This window comes from Dendropsophus ebraccatus, chromosome 1 (assembly GCF_027789765.1).
Source record: "Dendropsophus ebraccatus isolate aDenEbr1 chromosome 1, aDenEbr1.pat, whole genome shotgun sequence".
NCBI lineage: Eukaryota > Metazoa > Chordata > Amphibia > Anura > Hylidae > Dendropsophus > Dendropsophus ebraccatus.
Genome location: NC_091454.1, coordinates 5,520,501 through 5,541,637, shown reverse-complemented (window position 1 = coordinate 5,541,637; position 21,137 = coordinate 5,520,501). Strand labels below are relative to the sequence as shown.

General features: G+C 45.0%; 2 protein-coding genes across 7 annotated transcripts in view; one reads left to right on the top strand and one right to left on the bottom strand.

Annotated features, from left to right (window-relative positions):
* Window positions 1–3,829: 3,829 nt before the first annotated feature.
* On the bottom strand, window positions 3,830–16,969 carry LOC138787497 (adenosine deaminase 2-like). 5 transcript variants are annotated; one of them, XM_069964839.1, is made up of 11 exons: window positions 16,886–16,968; window positions 15,531–15,650; window positions 11,923–12,221; window positions 8,031–8,256; window positions 7,737–7,947; window positions 7,536–7,663; window positions 6,784–6,874; window positions 6,592–6,700; window positions 6,039–6,196; window positions 4,765–4,967; window positions 3,830–4,539 (listed from the first exon to the last, which is right to left on the bottom strand). In XM_069964839.1, exons 3-11 carry the CDS (start codon window positions 12,212–12,214, stop codon window positions 4,419–4,421), a joined length of 1,539 nt encoding a protein of 512 aa, XP_069820940.1. In that variant the 5' UTR covers window positions 12,215–12,221; window positions 15,531–15,650; window positions 16,886–16,968; the 3' UTR covers window positions 3,830–4,418. The 5 variants fall into 5 exon arrangements, with proteins under 5 accessions (XP_069820940.1, XP_069820931.1, XP_069820923.1 ...); XM_069964830.1 differs by lacking the exon at window positions 15,531–15,650 and having other exon boundaries at window positions 16,886–16,969; XM_069964822.1 differs by lacking the exons at window positions 15,531–15,650; window positions 16,886–16,968 and adding an exon at window positions 14,296–14,385.
* CECR2 (CECR2 histone acetyl-lysine reader) overlaps window positions 4,188–21,137 on the top strand; it is a 51,994-nt gene continuing 35,044 nt past the window's right edge. Inside the window, exon 1 of one of the 2 annotated variants that reach the window (XM_069964793.1) lies at window positions 4,188–4,659. In XM_069964793.1, coding sequence (XP_069820894.1) covers window positions 4,651–4,659 — 9 coding nt within the window. In that variant the 5' untranslated portion in view covers window positions 4,188–4,650. Of the gene's footprint in view, window positions 4,660–11,948; window positions 12,242–21,137 lie in introns of those variants that run through there. The other variant, XM_069964802.1, reaches the window with a different exon arrangement.

Sequence of the window (21,137 nt, the reverse complement as noted above, 5' to 3'; positions counted from 1 at the left end):
CCGCGTCATACAGGGAAGGAAATTCCCTCCCACTGGGGCCGGCCTACCTCCAGTGCTTGAGCACCAGCCTGTTCCGGTGCATAGAAAGGCGCCGTGCACGGGAATCGGGCCGTGGTCCTTAAAACGGACCTCGGCACCAGCTTCCCCGTGACGGCGCCGTTTGATCCATGGGTTCAGCTTAAAGAGGATGTACCTGGTGTTACATCCTCTTTAATCATGACAGATTGATCTCCAGTCCTGTCCTCATCAACACCCACACCTGTGTTACTGGGGCAATCACTGAAACGATGTTAGCTGCTCCTTGTAAGGCCGGGCTGCAATGATGTTGAAATGTGTTTTGGGGGATAAAGTTCATTTTCTAGGCAAATATTGACTTTGCAAGTAATTGCTGTTAAGCTGATCACTCTCTATAACATTCTGGAGTATATGCAAATTGCCATAAAAACTGAAACAGTAGACTTTGTAAAAATTAATATTTGTATCATTCTCAAAACTTTTGGCCATGACTGTAGAAGCTAGGCCCCCTCTGTTCTTCCCTATAGAAGCTAGCCCTCTCTGTTCTTCCCTATAGTAGATGGGCCGTCTCTGTTCTTCCCTATAGTAGTTAGGCCCCCTCTGTTCTTACCTTAGATAGTATCCCCCATGTAGCAATCCCCCTTCCCCAGTAGTTAATTCCTCCACTAGGTGTGTCCCTTTGGTAGTTAGCCCCCAAGTAAAGTGTATCTCCCATGTAGGTAATGCTCCTGTAGGTAGCCCCAATAAAAGATTAAATGTACCCGGGGCTGTCCATGCATCCTGCTCCCACACACCTGGCCACATCTTTGCAGTCCCTATATAATAGGTGGCCCCCTTTGTGTTGTCTCAGCAGCCAACTGTGTAGTCTCCCTATAGTAAATGCCCCCTGTGTAGTATCCTATAGTTGATGACCCCTGTGTGGTCCCCCGATACACGCTGCCCCATTGCTACTGCTCTCCTAGCATGACTCCACATTATGATCTGCCACTAGGTAGTCCCCCCCCCATGTAGTTATCCCCCCTGTAGGTAGTCCCTGTGGTAGTTGGCCCCCCAGTAAATAATATACTTGACCCTTTTTCTAGTAAATAGTATCCCTTGGTAAACCTTACCTACGCCTGGGATCCTACTAAGTTAGGACAGTCCAACTACTCCACAGTGGAGCAAATTGCATTGAACCTAACTCGGCCTACCCAGGTAATCTTAAAGGGTTAGCTTTGCCTAGTTGTGCAACCCTGGGACTCGTGCTACCAAAACTGACTGGCTAGACTTGTTTGGCAAAAGGCGGTCTTTATCATACTTCTCTATACTAACCACAAGTACGAGATTCTTTACAGACCCCATATAATAGATAGCTCTGATGTGCAGCTCCAGTATCATGTTAATCCCTTCTGTGCAGCTCTAGTTTAGTATTAGGCCTCTCTGTGCAGCCCCTATATAGCAGATGGCCCCTTTGTGCAGCCTCTACATAGCAGATGGCCTCCTCTAGGCAGCCCCTATATAGCAGATGGCCCCCTTTGTGTAGCCTCTATATAGCAGATATCCCCCTCTGTGCAGTCCCTATACAGAAGATGTCCCCTCTGTGCAGTCCCTATACAGCAGATGGCTCTCTCTGTGCAGTCTCTATATAGCAGATGGCTCTCTCTGTGCAGTCCCTATATAGCAGATGGCCCTCGCTGTGCAGCCCCTATATAGCAGATGGCCCTCCCTGTGCAGTCTCTATATAGCAGATGGCCCTCCCTGTGCAGTCCCTATATAGCAGATGGCTCTCTCTGTGCAGCCCCTATATAGCAGATGGCTCTCTCTGTGCAGCCCCTATATAGCAGATGGCCCTCGCTGTGCAGCCCCTGTACAGCAGATGGCCCCTCTTTGCAGTCCCTATATAGTAGATGGCCCCCTCTGTGCAGCCCCTATACAGCAGATGGCCCCCTCTGTGCAGCCCCTATACAGCAGATGGCCCTCCCTGTGCAGTCTCTATATAGCAGATGGCTCTCTCTGTGCAGCCCCTATATAGCAGATGGCCCTCGCTGTGCAGCCCCTATATAGCAGATGGCCCTCCCTGTGCAGCCCCTGTACAGCAGATGGCCCCTCTTTGCAGTCCCTATATAGTAGATGGCCCCCTCTGTGCAGCCCATATACAGCAGATGGCCCCCTCTGTGCAGCCCCTATATAGCAGATGGACCCCTCTGTGCAGCCCCTATATAGCAGATGGACCCCTCTGTGCAGCCCATATACAGCAGATGGCCCCCTCTGTGCAGCCCCTATACAGCAGATGGCCCCCTCTGTGCAGCCCCTATACAGCAGATGGCCCCCTCTGTGCAGCCCCTACATAGCAGATGGCTCCCGCTATGCAGCCCCTATACAGCAGATGGCCCTCCCTGTGCAGCCCCTATATAGCAGATGGCCCCCTCTGTGCAGCCCCTATATAGCAGATGGCCCCCTCTGTGCAGCTCCTATATAGCAGATGGACCCCTCTGTGCACTGCAGCCCCTATACAGCAGATGGCCCTCCCTGTGCAGCCCCTATACAGCAGATGGCCCCCTCTGTGCAGCCCCTATATAGCAGATGGCCCCTTCTGTGCAGTCCCTATACAGCAGATGGCCCCCTCTGTGCAGTCCCTATACAGCAGATGGCCCCCTCTGTGCAGCCCCTATATAGCAGATGGCCCCTTCTGTGCAGTCCCTATACAGCAGATGGCCCCCTCTGTGCAGTCCCTATACAGCAGATGGCCCCCTCTGTGCAGCCCCTATATAGCAGATGGCCCCTTCTGTGCAGTCCCTATACAGCAGATGGCCCCCTCTGTGCAGTCCCTATACAGCAGATGGCCCCCGCTGTGCAGTCCCTATACAGCAGATGGCCCCCTCTGTGCAGTCCCTATACAGCAGATGCCCTCCCTGTGCAGCCCCTATATAGCAGATGGCCCCCTCTGTGCAGTCCCTATACAACAGATGGCCCCCTCTGTGCAGCCCCTATATAGCAAATGGTCTATTCTGTGCATTGCTCATATAGAAACATAGAAGATGTTGGCAGAAATAGCGCCCCCCTCCCCACTATCTAGTTTGCTCTATTAGTATTTCTTTTCTTGTTATCTTAGGATAGATATCTGTATATACCAGGCAGGTTTATATTCACTTACTGTAGACTTATCTACCATATCTACAGGAAGTTTGTTCCAAGCATCTAATACTCTTTCAGTAAAGTAATATTTTCTCATGTAGCTTCTAATCTTTCCCCCAGTAACCTCTCACTGTGACCCCATATTCCTGAGTTCAGTTTTTAATAAAAATGTAACCTTATTTAGTCCTGTAACATATATAAAGCTTTATACAGCGGGATCACAATCTCTCTCCTTCTACTGCTTCTCCTTCTACCTTCTAGCTATACAGCCCAGTATATCTATCTATCTATCTATCTATCTATCTATCTATACAGCCCAGCATACCATTATATATATATATATATATATATATATATATATATATATATATATATATATATATATATATATGCAGCCCAGCATATCATTATATGTACAGCCCAGTGTGTGTGTGTGTGTGTGTATGTATATGTATATATATATATATATATATATATATATTTCACAGTCCACACTGGGATCACAGCATTAAAATCCATTGACCCTGTTTTATTGTGGATGTGTGAATAGGACCTAAGTGAGTAGATATCACAGACCTATGTAGATGTTCATGTGCTACGACCACAGCAGAAGACCCTCCTAACCCCCATTGTTCACACTTCACTCACTGATCCCCCACAAGGACTGGACGAGGACTGAAGCATCATGGCCGCTCTCCACTACGTATGATCAGAATCATTTATTAAAACACATTAATAGCAAGGCTGTGCAAGAAAGTAGTCACTCCCTGCTCCAGAGGAGCTTACAATCTAATTCCTGTATGCATAACAAGCAGGGTGCAGCCCATTCAGTTACCCGTATGGGAACACCCGAGGATTGGGGGTCATCCTAGTGAATATAGGGTCCCGCTCAAGACTGTAGTCTCAGGTTGAGTGCTGCCCGGCTCCCGCCCTGCCCTAACCACGGGTACTGTATGACAGATGTACAGGTAGCGTCTATTATGGGGATACCCTGTCCCACTCCCCTATAGGACTTATACCCCTACACAACCCCCCCAGTGCCCTATACATTGGGGTGGGGGAGGCGAATAATGGAGCCAGACAAGGGGGGGGGGAGTTTGCTATGGGGGTCCTTCCCTGCCGGTCCAGTCCCCTGGCTCCGCCATCTTTGTCCGCCATTCACACTCGTCCTCATTCACACACATTCATTCTCCTTTGGGCTTGTTCCGTGTTGCATACAGTTTTTTTCATGTTTCCTCCATCTTCTCTCGGATATTTTCATGGTCCTGTAGACCGTGCGGTGTCAGATCTCACATCATGTTCTGTTGCTCCTCCCAGGTCTTCTTGGCTAAATCTTCCACGAATTTATCCCACTTCTTCTGCCAGGCGTCCATCAGCTTGTCCTTCAACTCCGGAGACAGGGAGGTGAACCTGAAATGGTGTTAGATGTCAGCCGGCGACTGGGATAGAAAGAACTGCAGAATGGGAGGGTCCTGACCATCTCTGATCTCCGGAGAGTGTCGACCTGCTCAGGGATCCACAATGCTACAGGTAAATAGTTCTGTGCTACCCTTCACTTGCAGCAGGGGTCCTGCATGGCACTATGCCTAGGACTATGTTCAGACTTAGCATTGAGATGTGCTGCCTGTCACTTACCTGATTGAATTGATCGCCAGCTGTTTGAGAGTCTTCAAATCGGCCTTAAACCCCCCAAGTCCCACAAACGCCTCATAGAAGTCATAGGACAATCCTTGGGCTCCAAAAATGGATGGGTCGTCCGAGCTGATGACCAGAGGATGACCTTCAGCCAGTAGAGTGGCCGCAGGGTGGTTGCGTAGGTCCGACACCAAGAGGAGGACCTGCAGGGGAGAGATATAGGTCATGTTATACAGCCATGGTGTCCTTGGTCACATACAAACAAGATGGCAGTCTCAGAACCCATGTGCCGTTGCCGCTTTATATGTTTGTGTATGTGTAGGTATACCAGTGAGTAATCTGAGGATGTTCGTGTCTTACTGCATTTTGGACACTAGATGTCACTGTCTGCTACGGTATTATTGTAAGTACATTACCTATCCCTGTAAAGGTCACCTCACAGACAGATACCTTTCTGTCCCCAGGTTTCTCTCCACCAATGACAGGCTGCCCAAGAGGTTATAAGTAGAGGTGAAGTGGGCCATGTGCTCCGAATAGTCGAGATTAGTTCCAGTCTCAGTATCCTGAGAGTCTTAGGCCGGTGAACATCAAGTATATTCTGATTTCAAGTGTTTCTAACCACCAGCCATAGCGGGCTAGTACACCTCAGGTGCGGCTACCATAAACAGTGAAACCTAAAACCTATCCATGCTGAGGGGCTATTCTTTTCTCTCTGAGCTAGGAGCCTCAGTCTACAGCCAGCAGATTGGGGAAGAGCATCTATGCTGACGTACCCCGCTGTAACTTTCCAGGACCTAAGGATTATACCGATGTCTGGCTCTCCCTTAACTGGGGTCTCTACTACTGGATATGTCACTCAGTGCCCACGACCAGCAATAGACGGATCGTCATAGCCATGAGTACAGATTGTATTTAGGTGTATCGTCACTGACTACAGCAAAGTAATGCCCTACTTAGATAGGTCCACTTAAAGGAAGTGGTTTCTTCTCTCCAGTCAGACACAGTGCTCTCTGCTGCCACCTCTGTCTATGTCAGGAACTGTCCAGAGCAGGAGAGGTTTACTATGGGGATTTGCTGCTGCTCTGGACAGTTCCTGACATGGACAGAGGTGGCAGCAGAGAGCACAGTGTCAGACTGGAGAGAATACACCACTTCCTGAAGGACATACAGCAGCTGATAAGTACTGGAAGACAAGATTTTTAAACAGAAGAATTTTACAGATGTATAAAACTTTCTGGCACCAGTTTAGCCCGGAGCACCGCTCCATATCTGACCTGATTGGAGATTGGACAGATCTCTAAAGGCACATTCATCTTCAGAGACATCTCCTGGGCGGCGGGGTGCTTCAAGAGGGCGTATCCATGACCGATCCGGGAAGTGTTCAGCAACAAGGCGTCCAGCACATTTTCATCTACGTCCGTTCCCTGCCAGCCTGGAAATATATAGTCATTGGGGGAGATTTATCGCACATGGTGTAAAGTGAGACTGGCTCAGTTGCCCCTAGCAACCAATCAGATTCCACTTTTCATTCCTCACAGACTCTTTGGAAAATGAAAGGTGGAATCTGATTGGTTGCTAGGGGCAACTGAGCCGGTTTCACTTTACACCATGTTTGATAAATCTCCCCCATGGACTCTAATAAAGGGGCCGTTCTGTGTGTACGGAAGTAGTTGCTTATGCCCATCCCTATGATTAAACCACGCCCCTTATTACTGCTGAGGCCCCGCCCAATACTCAGAACTTTCTCTAGATTAAAACTTTCTTTAAACTTTTTCTACCACTAGTCAGCGACTAGGATGAGAAGAGGCCATAACCTCACTTGCTTACTAGTCTCTCCAGCGTGGAAGAAATACGGCAGGGAGACTCCCATCTTGCTGGGGATGTTGAGGGCCTCGCGCATCTGGTACAGCGAGTGGCCGGCATCTTCTTGGCCGACCTTAAAGGAATAGAGACCGATTACTTATTGGATGCCCGTGGCTGTACCCGCCCCCTTGTATATGTATCTATGGTATCGCTTACCAGATCAAAGCCGGCCATGGTGTCCGGGAACTGAGACATGAGCTGCATTGCATAATGCACGGCTTCCTTCACTTGTGGAAGATCTTCATGCCTGCAGGGGAGAAGTCACATGATTGCTGTTCCTTAAAGGGCTGACTTAAAGTGGAAGTTCAGTGGTACAAAACATTTACATTCTCATAAATGAAAGTTAAAGGGGTATTCCACTCAAACATATCTTATGATATGTTGCTGCCCATGGTGAGACTAACAATTCTTTCCATACTCGTTATTATCTATTCTGTCTCCTTCCCCCAGTTCTCAGCAGTTGCTTTCTGCTGAAGAATTAAAAATCTACGTGTGAGACTCCCTTTCTGCCTCCTCCCCTCTCCCTTTTGAGACAGGTGATGTAAACAAGTCCTTGGCTGGCTGTATCTGCAACATTGCAGCTTCTTTGTAATGCTGTGAGGGTTATTCTGAGGTCAAGTAACCCGCGAAGCATTACAGAGAAGCTACAAAGTTGCAGATAAAGCCTGCCAGGGACTTGTTTACATTAGCTGTTTTAGAAGAGAGGGGGAGACAGAGAGAGAGAGAGAGGCTCAAACACAGATTTTGTGTCTTCAGCAGAGACCAGCAGTTCAAAACTGGGGGAAGGAGACTAAATGTTTGAGCGGAGTACCCCTTTAATGTTCTAAGTTTTTATGAACCAGGAGGCTCAGGATGAGCTCTAGAGGCATGATAGGAGCCATTTCTCTATGGATAGAGGTGGGGTTTACCTGTGTACGGTATAAATGATCTTTAACCCTATGAAGTCTGGATGATCTCCCTTGAAGCGATTGGTGATGTCTTTGTAGGTCGCCACTAACCAGGCGCGATCGTGGGTCGTCCCATCCAGCTCGTACACCTGGGGAGGTCATATACAATCTATTAGCCGCCATGCTTTTGGACTGAACCATTCCTTAGGATGAGTCACTCACCGGGGGGAGCATCGCCCTCAGCTCAACGTACTGGATGTTGTCGCGATAAAGTTCATTGAGACTCTCGTAGATATATTCCTTGAAGACGGGAGCGTAAAGGATAAGGCCGGAGCTGGCGATGAACACCCCCTCGAACCTGCGCCATATTGCATCCTGGGAGGGGTAGTCCAGCTCGGGGGTGTCCGTCAGCAGCGTCAGGTTACGGATCAGACTAGAAGGGATACACAGCCCCCACATTACTGTAAGATCAGAGTGTCCTGTAATAATCCAGATCCCCCAGACTCACATACTCACCTCCCATCAAACTCCGTCACGTCCCCCAGTTTTTTTCGATACGTCTCGAGAAGGATCCACTCCGAGCAGCCGGGCGGCAGCTTCCCCACCGGGGCCGGGCTGGAGAAGATGAACCTGACGTTCCCTGCGCTGGAGAAACAGATGTAACAGTCCGGGAGATACGTGACGTTCTTCACCAGCCAATCCACGCCCACCACTGCAAAGTCATGTAAGTGCAGAGCGCCCCCTGTGGTGGCCGAGGAAAGAAGAGGAATAACATATATACATAGCACCAACACATATAGTATAATACACTCAGCACCAACACATATAGTGTAATATACTCAGCACCAACACATATAATATACTCCGCACCAACACACATAGTATAATACACTCAGCACCAACACATATAATATACTCAGCACCAACACATATATTATAATACACTCAGCACCAACACATATAGTATAATACACTCAGCACCAACACATATAATATACTCAGCACCAACACATATAGTATAATATACTCAGCACCAACACATATAGTATAATACACTCAGCACCAACACATATAATATAATATACTCAGCACCAACACATATAGTATAATATACTCAGCACCAACACATATAATATACTCAGCACCAACACATATAGTATAATACACTCAGCACCAACACATATAGTGTAATATACTCAGCACCAACACATATAATATAATATACTCAGCACCAACACATATAATATACTCAGCACCAACACATATAGTATAATATACTCAGCACCAACACATATAGTATAATATACTCAGCACCAACACATATAGTATAATACACTCAGCACCAACACATATAGTGTAATATACTCAGCACCAACACATATAATATACTCAGCACCAACACATATAGTATAATATACTCAGCACCAACACATATAATATACTCAGCACCAACACATATAGTATAATACACTCAGCACCAACACATATAGTATAATACACTCAGCACCAACACATATAATATACTCAGCACCAACACATATAGTATAATACACTCAGGACCAACACATATAGTGTAATATACTCAGCACCAACACATATAATATACTCAGCACCAACACATATAGTATAATATACTCAGCACCAACACATATAGTATAATATACTCAGCACCAACACATATAGTATAATACACTCAGCACCAACACATATAGTATAATACACTCAGCACCAACACATATAATATAATATACTCAGCACCAACACATATAGTATAATACACTCAGCACCAACACATATAATATACTCAGCACCAACACATATAGTGTAATATACTCAGCACCAACACATATAATATACTCAGCACCAACACATATAGTATAATATACTCAGCACCAACACATATAATATACTCAGCACCAACACATATAGTATAATACACTCAGCACCAACACATATAGTATAATACACTCAGCACCAACACATATAATATACTCAGCACCAACACATATAGTATAATACACTCAGGACCAACACATATAGTGTAATATACTCAGCACCAACACATATAATATACTCAGCACCAACACATATAGTATAATATACTCAGCACCAACACATATAGTATAATATACTCAGCACCAACACATATAGTATAATACACTCAGCACCAACACATATAGTATAATACACTCAGCACCAACACATATAATATACTCAGCACCAACACATATAGTATAATACACTCAGGACCAACACATATAGTGTAATATACTCAGCACCAACACATATAATATACTCAGCACCAACACATATAGTATAATATACTCAGCACCAACACATATAGTATAATATACTCAGCACCAACACATATAGTATAATACACTCAGCACCAACACATATATTATAATATACTCAGCACCAACACATATAGTATAATATACTCAGCACCAACACATATAGTATAATACACTCAGCACCAACACATATAGTATAATACACTCAGCACCAACACATATAGTGTAATATACTCAGCACCAACACATATAATATACTCAGCACCAACACATATAGTATAATATACTCAGCACCAACACATATAGTGTAATATACTCAGCACCAACACATATAATATACTCAGCACCAACACATATAGTATAATACACTCAGCACCAACACATATATTATAATACACTCAGCACCAACACATATAGTATAATATACTCAGCACCAACACATATAGTATAATATACTCAGCACCAACACATATAATATAATATACTCAGCACCAACACATATATTATAATATACTCAGTAACTCAGCACCAACACATATAGTATAATACACTCAGCACCAACACATATAATATAATATACTCAGCACCAACACATATAATATACTCAGCACCAACACATATAGTATAATATACTCAGCACAAACACATATAGTATAATATACTCAGCACCAACACATATATTATAATATACTCAGCACCAACACATATAATATACTCAGCACCAACACATATAGTATAATATACTCAGCACCAACACATATAGTATAATACACTCAGCACCAACACATATAGTATAATATACTCAGCACCAACACATATAGTATAATATACTCAGCACCAACACATATAGTATAATATACTCAGCACCAACACATATAATATACTCAGCACCAACACATATAATATACTCAGCACCAACACATATAGTATAATACACTCAGCACCAACACATATAGTATAATACACTCAGCACCAACACATATATTATAATATACTCAGCACCAACACATATAGTATAATACACTCAGCACCAACACATATATTATAATATACTCAGCACCAACACATATAGTATAATACACTCAGCACCAACACATATAGTATAATATACTCAGCACCAACACATATATTATAATATACTCAGCACCAACACATATAATATACTCAGCACCAACACATATAGTATAATACACTCAGCACCAACACATATAGTATAATATACTCAGCACCAACACATATAGTGTAATATACTCAGCACCAACACATATAATATACTCAGCACCAACACATATAGTATAATATACTCAGCACCAACACATATAATATACTCAGCACCAACACATATAGTATAATATACTCAGCACCAACACATATAATATAATATACTCAGCACCAACACATATAATATACTCAGCACCAACACATATAGTATAATACACTCAGCACCAACACATATAATATACTCAGCACCAACACATATAGTATAATACACTCAGCACCAACACATATAATATAATACACTCAGCACCAACACATATAGTATAATATACTCAGCACCAACACATATAGTATAATACACTCAGCACCAACACATATAATATAATACACTCAGCACCAACACATATAATATACTCAGCACCAACACATATAGTATAATATACTCAGCACCAACACATATAGTATAATATACTCAGCACCAACACATATAGTATAATATACTCAGCACCAACACATATAGTATAATATACTCAGCACCAACACATATAATATAATACACTCAGCACCAACACATATAGTATAATATACTCAGCACCAACACATATAGTATAATACACTCAGCACCAACACATATAGTATAATACACTCAGCACCAACACATATAGTATAATATACTCAGCACCAACACATATAATATACTCAGCACCAACACATGTAGTATAATACACTCAGCACCAACACATATAATATAATATACTCAGCACCAACACATATAGTATAATACACTCAGCACCAACACATAGAGTATAATACACTCAGCACCAACACATATAGTGTAATATACTCCCACTTGTAGAACGGACCCCTGTTTGGCTCATGGACGAGTGACCTCTAACCTTTGGGCATCTCTCGGAGGATACTGAACACTTTGCTCTTCTGGATGTGCTCCCGGGCCCTGAAGAAGTGCATGCTGGGAGGGAAGAGGCCGCTTTTAATGGCCTGACCCATTTCTGCTTCCTTTATCTTCATCAGGTTCTTATTGGCCTCCACTTCTCTCTCCCCCAAGATGATGTTACCCCCGACTCTACGGGAGTCCTCCAGCTCCAGAAGGGCGTCCCTCTCCTCCCATAGGGGCAAAGGGCGGCCAAGACCGACCAAGGAGACAAGGAGGATCCAAGACAGCGACATCTTACAGCTGAAAGAAAGGAGATGAATGTGAGTGGCCTTATTATACAACTACAATCCCCAGCCTGACATGGCTGATACCAGAGAGTAATAGATTGTATATACCTGTCCTACAGTCACCCCCCCCCCCCAGCCTGACATGGCCGATGCCAGAGAGTAATAGATTGTATATACCTGTCCTACAGTCCCCCCCCCCCCCCAGCCTGACATGGCTGATACCAGAGAGTAATAGATTGTATATACCTGTCCTACAGTCACCTCCCCCCCCCCAGCCTGACATGACTGATACCATAGAGTAATAGATTGTATATACCTGTCCTACAGTCCCCCCCCCCCCCAGCCTGACATGGCTGATACCAGAGAGTAATAGATTGTATATACCTGTCCTACAGTCACCTCCCCCCCAGCCTGGCATGGCTGATACCAGAGAGTAATAGATTGTATATACCTGTCCTACAGTCACCTCCCCTCCCCCAGCCTGACATGGCTGATACCAGAGAGTAATAGATTGTATATACCTGTCCTACAGTCACCCCCCCCCAGCCTGACATGGCTGATACAAGAGAGTAATAGACTGTATATACCTGTCCTACAGACACCCCCCCCCCAGCCTGACATGGCTGATACCAGAGAGTAATAGATTGTATATACCTGTCCTACAGTCACCCCCCCCAGCCTGACATGGCTGATACCAGAGAGTAATAGATTGTATATACCTGTCCTACAGTCACCCCCCACCCCAGCCTGACATGGCTGATACCAGAGAGTAATAGCTTGTATACAGCACATACAGAGAATCAAGAGACTTTTCGGCCACACTTTACATACAGATGCCACCAGTGATTCAGGAGAAATCTTAGGGCAGAGTTCAGACACAGCAGATTTGCAGATCCGCAGCTCTGAGGTCTCTGCTTTGTGTCTCTGCCCCCGGCCCCCTTCTCTGGTAGAGGAAGTGCAGACAGACATCCCCTGTGTACACAGACATGGCCGCCCCCACCCACCTATATATCCCTGTGCAGCGAGCGTCCTACCGTGCCCAGCGCGGATCCTCAGTGCCATATACCACGGGTTATACCAGGGATTTAGGGCCAGACCGGCTGAGTCAGCACATGCCAGGTTTGCACATGAGTGGCCGGTTCTGTCTACAGGAGGAGAGTGCGGCCCCCCCGATCACACACAGGGCACCAGACACTTCCTCTATCTGCACACAGTACCACAGCTCCTCCACAACCGCCACTACACACTCTGCTGCTCCGCCATTTACTCTACAGCTATATACGGTCTGTCACAGACTGCAGAGTGATGTCACAGGCTGCAGAGCGATGTCACAGGCTGCAGAGCTATGTCACAGGCTGAAGAGTGATGTCAGTATCTCAAGATAGCAGTCCCCGTCTCTCTTACAGTACTTGGTTCTCTTACAGTCCCCGTCTCTCTTACAGTCCCTGTCTCTCTTACAGTCCTCGGTTCTCTTACAGTCCCTGTCTTTGTTACAGTCCTCGGTTCTCTTACAGTCCCTGTCTTTGTTACAGTCCTCAGTTCTCTTACAGTCCTCAGCTCTCTTACAGTCCTCAGCTCTCTTACAGTCCTTGGTTCTCTTACAGTCCCTGTCTCTCTTACAGTCCTCGGTTCTCTTACAGTCCCTGTCTCTCTTACAGTCCCTGTCTCTCTTACAGTCCTCGGTTCTCTTACAGTCCCTATCTTTCTTACAGTCCTCGGTTCTTTTACAGTCCCTGTCTCTCTTACAGTCCTCGGTTCTTTTACAGTACCTGTCTCTCTTACAGTCCTCGGTTCTGTTACAGTCCTCGGTTCTTTTACAGTCCCTGTCTCTCTTACAGTCCTCGGTTCTCTTAAGTCCCTGTCTCTCTTACAGTCCTCTGTTCTGTTACAGTCCTCGATTCTCTTACAGTCCTCGGTTCTGTTACAGTCCTCGGTTCTCTTACAGTCCTCGGTTCTCTTACAGTCCTCGGTTCTGTTACAGTCCTCGGTTCTCTTACAGTCCTCTGTTCTCCTACAGACCCTGTCTCTCTTACAGTCCTCGGTTCTCTTACAGTCCCTGTCTCTCTTACAGTCCTCGGTTCTCTTACCGAAGTGACATGTCACTTCTTTCAGCAGATAGCAGGATACGCCGGCCCATAGAATGGTGTCTATGGAGCCGGCGGAAAGGCGCGCTGACGTGCGCGTGGACAGCCAACGGAATTCCGTGGAGTTTATCCCCGAGAATTCCGTAGTGTGAACCCACCCTTATATATGGACAGCGCACAGTACCACTTCCCCAGATACTGTCACGTTCATCATAGTTCCTCTTCCCTCTCTCATCTTCTCGGCTCACCGCGGTCTTACTTCCTCCTTCCACCATCTCTCTGCTCTCTTGATCTCTCTGCTGGTCATTGCCCTCGATGGGACTGTGCAGCGTTGTATCAGTGCTAGCTTTCAGTTCCTGAATTGTGAGCGCAGCTCTGGAGCCCCGTCTCTCTCTCTCAGTCCTGGCTGTGATTATTCGCTGGGGTCACGCAGAGTTTGTGTTGTTCTCGTTTGGACATAAGCCGCACAGTCCTGTGACTTAATAGAACGTAACTCGTCTCCGGCCACGGCTCTTCTGATCAGCTCATCCCTGAGCCAAGAATCCAGCAACAATTATGTAAGTGAGGAGATACATGGCGGCTTCTCCTTAGGGACCATAACATGACATAACATTAGGGACTGATCACATGACACAAAGTCGGGAGAGGACTGCGCTTTGTTCGGTCTTCTCCCTCCTCAGGGTGTAAACAGTCAGACAAGGACCGATCAGACCTATCGCTGTGTCTGATATGATGGCAGTTGCATGCACTTACTAGTCATTGCTCCCACTAGCCAGAATCCTACTCCACACTGATGAGGGGCAAATACCCCGAAACAGCTGTCTGTGGATGGATACCTTGCTTGGGGGGTTTCCTTGATTGGAGACATTCCTTGGCTTGGTTGTTCCTTCCCGGAGGAAGGTCTGGCTAGTTCACTGACCTTGAGACATGTGATGGTGTCTCTGCACTGTTCTTTTGCATATTTGATTTCCCAGGGGGCAATGTTCTAGAATACACTGACGTTGAGACATGTGGTGGTGTCTCTGTGGTGTTTTGGTTGATCTCCCTGAGGTCAACCAGCGTCCTTTTGCATGCACTTACTAGGCATTGCTCACACTAGCCAGAAACCTACTCCAAACTGATGAGGGGCAAAGAGAGACAGGGACCACAAGAGAGACGGGGACTGTAAAAGAGACAGGGACTGTAAGAGAACCGAGGACTGTAAGAGAACCGAGGACTGTAAGATACTTTATACGAACCTGGGTCCGGTTTGGTAAGACGTGCACCCACAACCTCTTTTTTCTTCTTGTGCTGCTGAAAATTAGTTTTTTTGCATTTACTGTTTTTGGAAGTGCGGTCTCCTACATCTTCTTGGAGGACTGTAAGAGAGACAGGGACTGTAAGAGAACCGAGGACTGTAAGAGAGACAGGGACTGTAAGAGAACCGAGGACTGTAAGAGAGACAGGGACTGTAAGAGAACCGAGGACTGTAAGAGAGACAGGGACTGTAAGAGAACCGAGGAGTGTAAGAGAGACAGGGACTGTAAGAGAACCGAGGACTGTAAGAGAGACAGGGACTGTAAGAGAACCGAGGACTGTAAGAGAGACAGGGACTGTAAGAGAACCGAGGACTGTAAGAGAGACAGGGACTGTAAGAGAACCGAGGACTGTAAGAGAGACAGGGACTGTAAGAGAACCGAGGACTGTAAGAGAGACAGGGACTGTAAGAGAACCGAGGAGTGTAAGAGAGACAGGGACTGTAAGAGAACCGAGGACTGTAAGAGAGACAGGGACTGTAAGAGAACCGAGGACTGTAAGAGAGACAGGGACTGTAAGAGAACCGAGGACTGTAAGAGAGACAGGGACTGTAAGAGAACCGAGAACTGTAACAGAACCGAGGACTGTGAGAGAGACAGGGACTGTAAGAGAACCGAGGACTGTAAGAGAGACAGGGACTGTAAGAGAACCGAGGACTGTAAGAGAGACAGGGACTGTAAGAGAACCGAGGACTGTAAGAGAGACAGGGACTGTAAGAGAACCGAGAACTGTAACAGAACCGAGGACTGTGAGAGAGACAGGGACTGTAAGAGAACCGAGGACTGTAAGAGAGACAGGGACTGTAAGAGAACCGAGGACTGTAAGAGAGACTGTAAGATAGAGCGGGCAGACAGCGGGAATCATTACCGAGGGTTCGGGTTCGTACGAACCCGAACCGAACTCGGTTCGGACTATCCCTAACATATATATATATATATATATATATATATATATATATATATATATATACTGAGGATTACACCCAGCATACAGGACAGGAGAAGTGCTACTGTGCACTGTATATATACTGAGGATAACACCCTGTATACAGGACAGGAGAAGTGGTACTGTGCCCTGTATATATATATACTGAGGATAACACCCTGTATACAGGACAGAAGAAGTGGTACTGTGCACTGTATATATATATATATATATATATATATATATATATATACTGAGGATTACACCCAGCATACAGGACAGGAGAAGTATTACTGTGCATATGGATAGAAGGGAGTTAAATGCAGACCACATAATGGGAGTTGTAGTATGTATACAGGAAGCAATCACAGACCTGTCGGGGTTTGGTGCCTGATCCTTTCTGTCCTTTATGGTCTCAGTCTCTTTAAAACAATCACAACAACAGCCATTTGTTGGCCGTCCCCTAAACGCAGCGTCATAGCCTCTGCCCCTCTTCTCATTGGCCAGATTCCAGGCCCCGCCCACAGGCAAGGTGTTTCCCTGAGATGACATGGGTGACAGTGTATCCCAATACACAGGCAGCAGGGGAACGATGGAAGTATTAGTCTCTGTAATATAGTGTATCCAACAATCCCAGTGTATGGAATGTGGGAAGCGTCTACAGCCGAACACTTTATAACATTCCAGGAGCCGAACAGGAGAAAATGTCATTTAGTTTCCAATATTTAGGTTGAATGTAGTGACCGAACCAGTTAATAACTACTATAATACTGCCCCCTATATACAGGAATATAACTACTATAATACTGCTCCTATATACAAGAATATAACTACTATAATACTGCCCCCTATATACAGGGATGTAACTACTATAATACTGCCCTCTATATACAAGAATATAACTACTATAATACTGCCCCCTATATACAGGATATACTACTATAATACTGCTCCTATATACAGGGATATAAATACTATAATACTGCTTCTATATACAGGGATATAACTACTATAATACTGCCCCCTATATACAAGAATATAACTACTATAATACTGCCCCCTATATACAGGATATAACTACTATAATACTGCTCCTATATACAGGAATATAACTACTATAATACTGCTGCCTATATACAGGAATATAACTACTATAATACTGCTCCTATATACAGGAATATAACTACTATAATACTGCTCCTATATACAGGAATATAACTACTATAATACTGCCTCCTATATACAGGGATATACTACTATAATACTGCTCCTATATACAGGGATATAACTACTATAATACTGCTTCTATATACAAGAATATAACTACTATAATACTGCTTCTATATACAAGAATATAACTACTATAATACTGCTCCTATATACAGGAATATAACTACTATAATACTGCCCCCTATATACAGTAAAATAACTACTATAATACTGCTCCTATATACAGGAATATACTACTATAATACTGTTCCCTATATACAGGAATATAACTAATATAATACTGCCCCCTATATACAGGGATATAACTACTATAATACTGCTCCTATATACAAGAATATAACTACTATAATACTGCTCCCTATATACAGGAATATAACTACTATAATACTGCCCCCTATATACAGGAATATAACTACTATAATACTGCTCCTATATACATGGATATAACTACTATAATACTGCTCCTATATACAGGAATATAACTACTATAATACTGCCTCCTATATACAGGAATATAACTACTATAATACTGCTCCTATATACAGGGATATAACTAATATAATACTGCCCCCTATATACAGGGATATAACTACTATAATACTGCTCCTATATACAGGAATATAATACTAGATAATACCGGGTCATCAGACAGTACCACATGATAACCTTAGTTAGTTGTTCTCTGTGATCCTACAATCCCTTGAGGTTGTGATCACACACAGTATAAGTAAATATAATGTAACACTATGTGCACACTCACATTGTCCAAAGTCTTTTGTCTCTGTTCACACTTAATATTTTCATCAGTAAATAAGTTAATCATTTTCAACGGGTGCGTTTAAACCAGAGACACCATGTAACTGGGCCCGGAGCTGCCTACACCTTGTAGAAAGTATACTGGGGACGTCTATATACAGATATATATATATATTATATATATCCGTATAATTATAATATATAGCGTATAATTATAACCTTATTATTACGATGTTTCTCAGTAAGTTTTATAGTTGTATATGTGATGAGTAATAATCCCGGCTCCGCTCTGTCCTGTCTATTCAGCTATCTCTCTCCTATTCTCATTGCTCGCCCATGTCACTGAGCTGACGGATGTGGTATATACTGTATACTGTGGCTTATGCAGGTTTGATGTTCAGACACCAGGGGGCAGCAGTGCAGCGTGTGTGAGCAGACCAGGAGCCCATCACCTGAAGCCTCTGCTCATTACACAGACACAATAATGTATATATGTATATATGATACCTGCACCGATACACTGTAACAAACCTCCAGGAGAGGAGAGAGATTCTGTCTTGACAGAACACAATAGTAACAACCCCTCATACTGTAGGTTATCATTGTCTCCAGTCACTGACAGAAAGCAGAGATCCGGAACGGGATGAGGAGCTGGAACACAATGGCGGGGATTTATCAGACTGCTGTAAAGTAGAGCTGGATCAGTTGCCCTTAGCAGCCAATCAGATTCCACCTTTCATTTTTTAGAGAATCTGTGAGGAATCTGATTGGTTGCTAGGGGCAACTGATCCAGCTCTACTCTACACCATGTTTGATGAATCTCCCCCAAAGTCTTGTAGAAAGTACCAGAACTTGCCCTGGTTGTGTGGAGAGTCCATTATAAGGCTATAAGAGGAGGCGGTGCAGGGAAGGGTTAATGTGACTGTTAGAAGGTGGCGCATTGTCTCCTGAGTAAGTGGGTCAGTGTGACAGAGTACGAGACCCAGCAGCTGCCGCCCCGCACTCTCTGCAGCTGGCATCACCCAGGGCGGGGAACAATGAGGAGACCTGGGGGTGCTGGCGGCCTGCAGCTGCCCAGGCATTCACTAGAGGTCACTCTACCCAACCGGCACATTGTGGTCACGCTGCGACCAATCCCTGACAGGAACAGCAGATAAAAGAGACTGTTACTAGTGAAACCGTGCGAGAGTCCAGTGCAGATTACATCTGCCGGCCGCTACCTGCAGCAACCGCTCCGACTGCTGATTCTGCAATGTTATGGCCATCGCCGCACAGTACAACTTCTCCTATGCTTCATGTCGTCATCGCACAGTACAACTTCTCCAACCGACCACTACCCCATCAACACACCCAGATCCACACAGGCTCTGTACTACATATAAATTACAGTGCAGCTATATTAAGTGACTCATAGGGGGCGTCTTCTCTCATCAGACTTGTTTCCTTTTCATCTTCTTCTCCATCTGTCATGGGTCATTATGAGAACTTCTCCGAGCCACGAATCCACAGAATCTGCCAGACAGACATATTAGGCTCCTCACACTGGCACCATCCTCATCTCTATACTAACTGCACATCTGTACTGTCCCCTTTAAGCCCTCATTTAGTGGTTAGCCCTGACTGTATGTAATATATATATATATACCTTATAGTATATGCCCCCCTCTGTGTAGACACCTTATAGATGGTCCCTTCTTCTATATAGATGGCCTTATGTGCATCTACTATAGTAGAGAGCCCCCTCTGTGTCCCTTTATAGTAGATGACAACCTATGTACATCCCCCTATAGCTGGGGTAGGGAACCTCAGCTCTTCAGCTGTTGCAAAACTACAACTCCCATCATGGCTGGACAGCCAAAGCTAAAGCTGTAGTTTTGCAACAGCTGGAGGGCCAAGATTACCTTTGTGTGGTACCCTTATAGATGACCCCTCGGTGTAGTCCACTATAGTAGATGCCCCCCTTCCTTATAGATGACCCCTCGGTGTAGTCCACTATAGTAGATGCCCCCCTTCCTTATAGATGACCCCTCGGTGTAGTCCACTATAGTAGATGCCCCCCTTCCTTATAGATGACCCCTCGGTGTAGTCCACTATAGTAGATGCCCCCCTTCCTTATAGATGACCCCTCGGTGTAGTCCACTATAGTAGATGCCCCCCTTCCTTATAGATGACCCCTCGGTGTAGTCCACTATAGTAGATGCCCCCCTTCCTTATAGATGGCCCCTTTGTTGTTCCCCTTATAGATGACCCCTCTGTGTAGTCCACTATAGTAGATGCCCCCCTTCCTTATAGATGGCCCCTTTGTTGTTCCCCTTATAGATGGGCCCTCGGTGTAGTCCACTATAGTAGATGCCCCCCTTCCTTATAGATGGCCCCTTTGTTGTTCCCCTTATAGATGGGCCCTCGGTGTAGTCCACTATAGTAGATGCCCCCCTTCCTTATAGATGGCCCCTTTGTTGTTCCCCTTATAGATGACCCCTCTGTGTAGTCCACTATAGTAGATGGCCCCTTCCTTATAGATGGCCCCTTTGTTGTTCCCCTTATAGATGACCCTTCTGTGTAGTCCACTATAGTAGATGCCCCCCTTCCTTATAGATGGCCCCTTTGTTGTTTCCCTTATAGATGACCCTTCTGTGTAG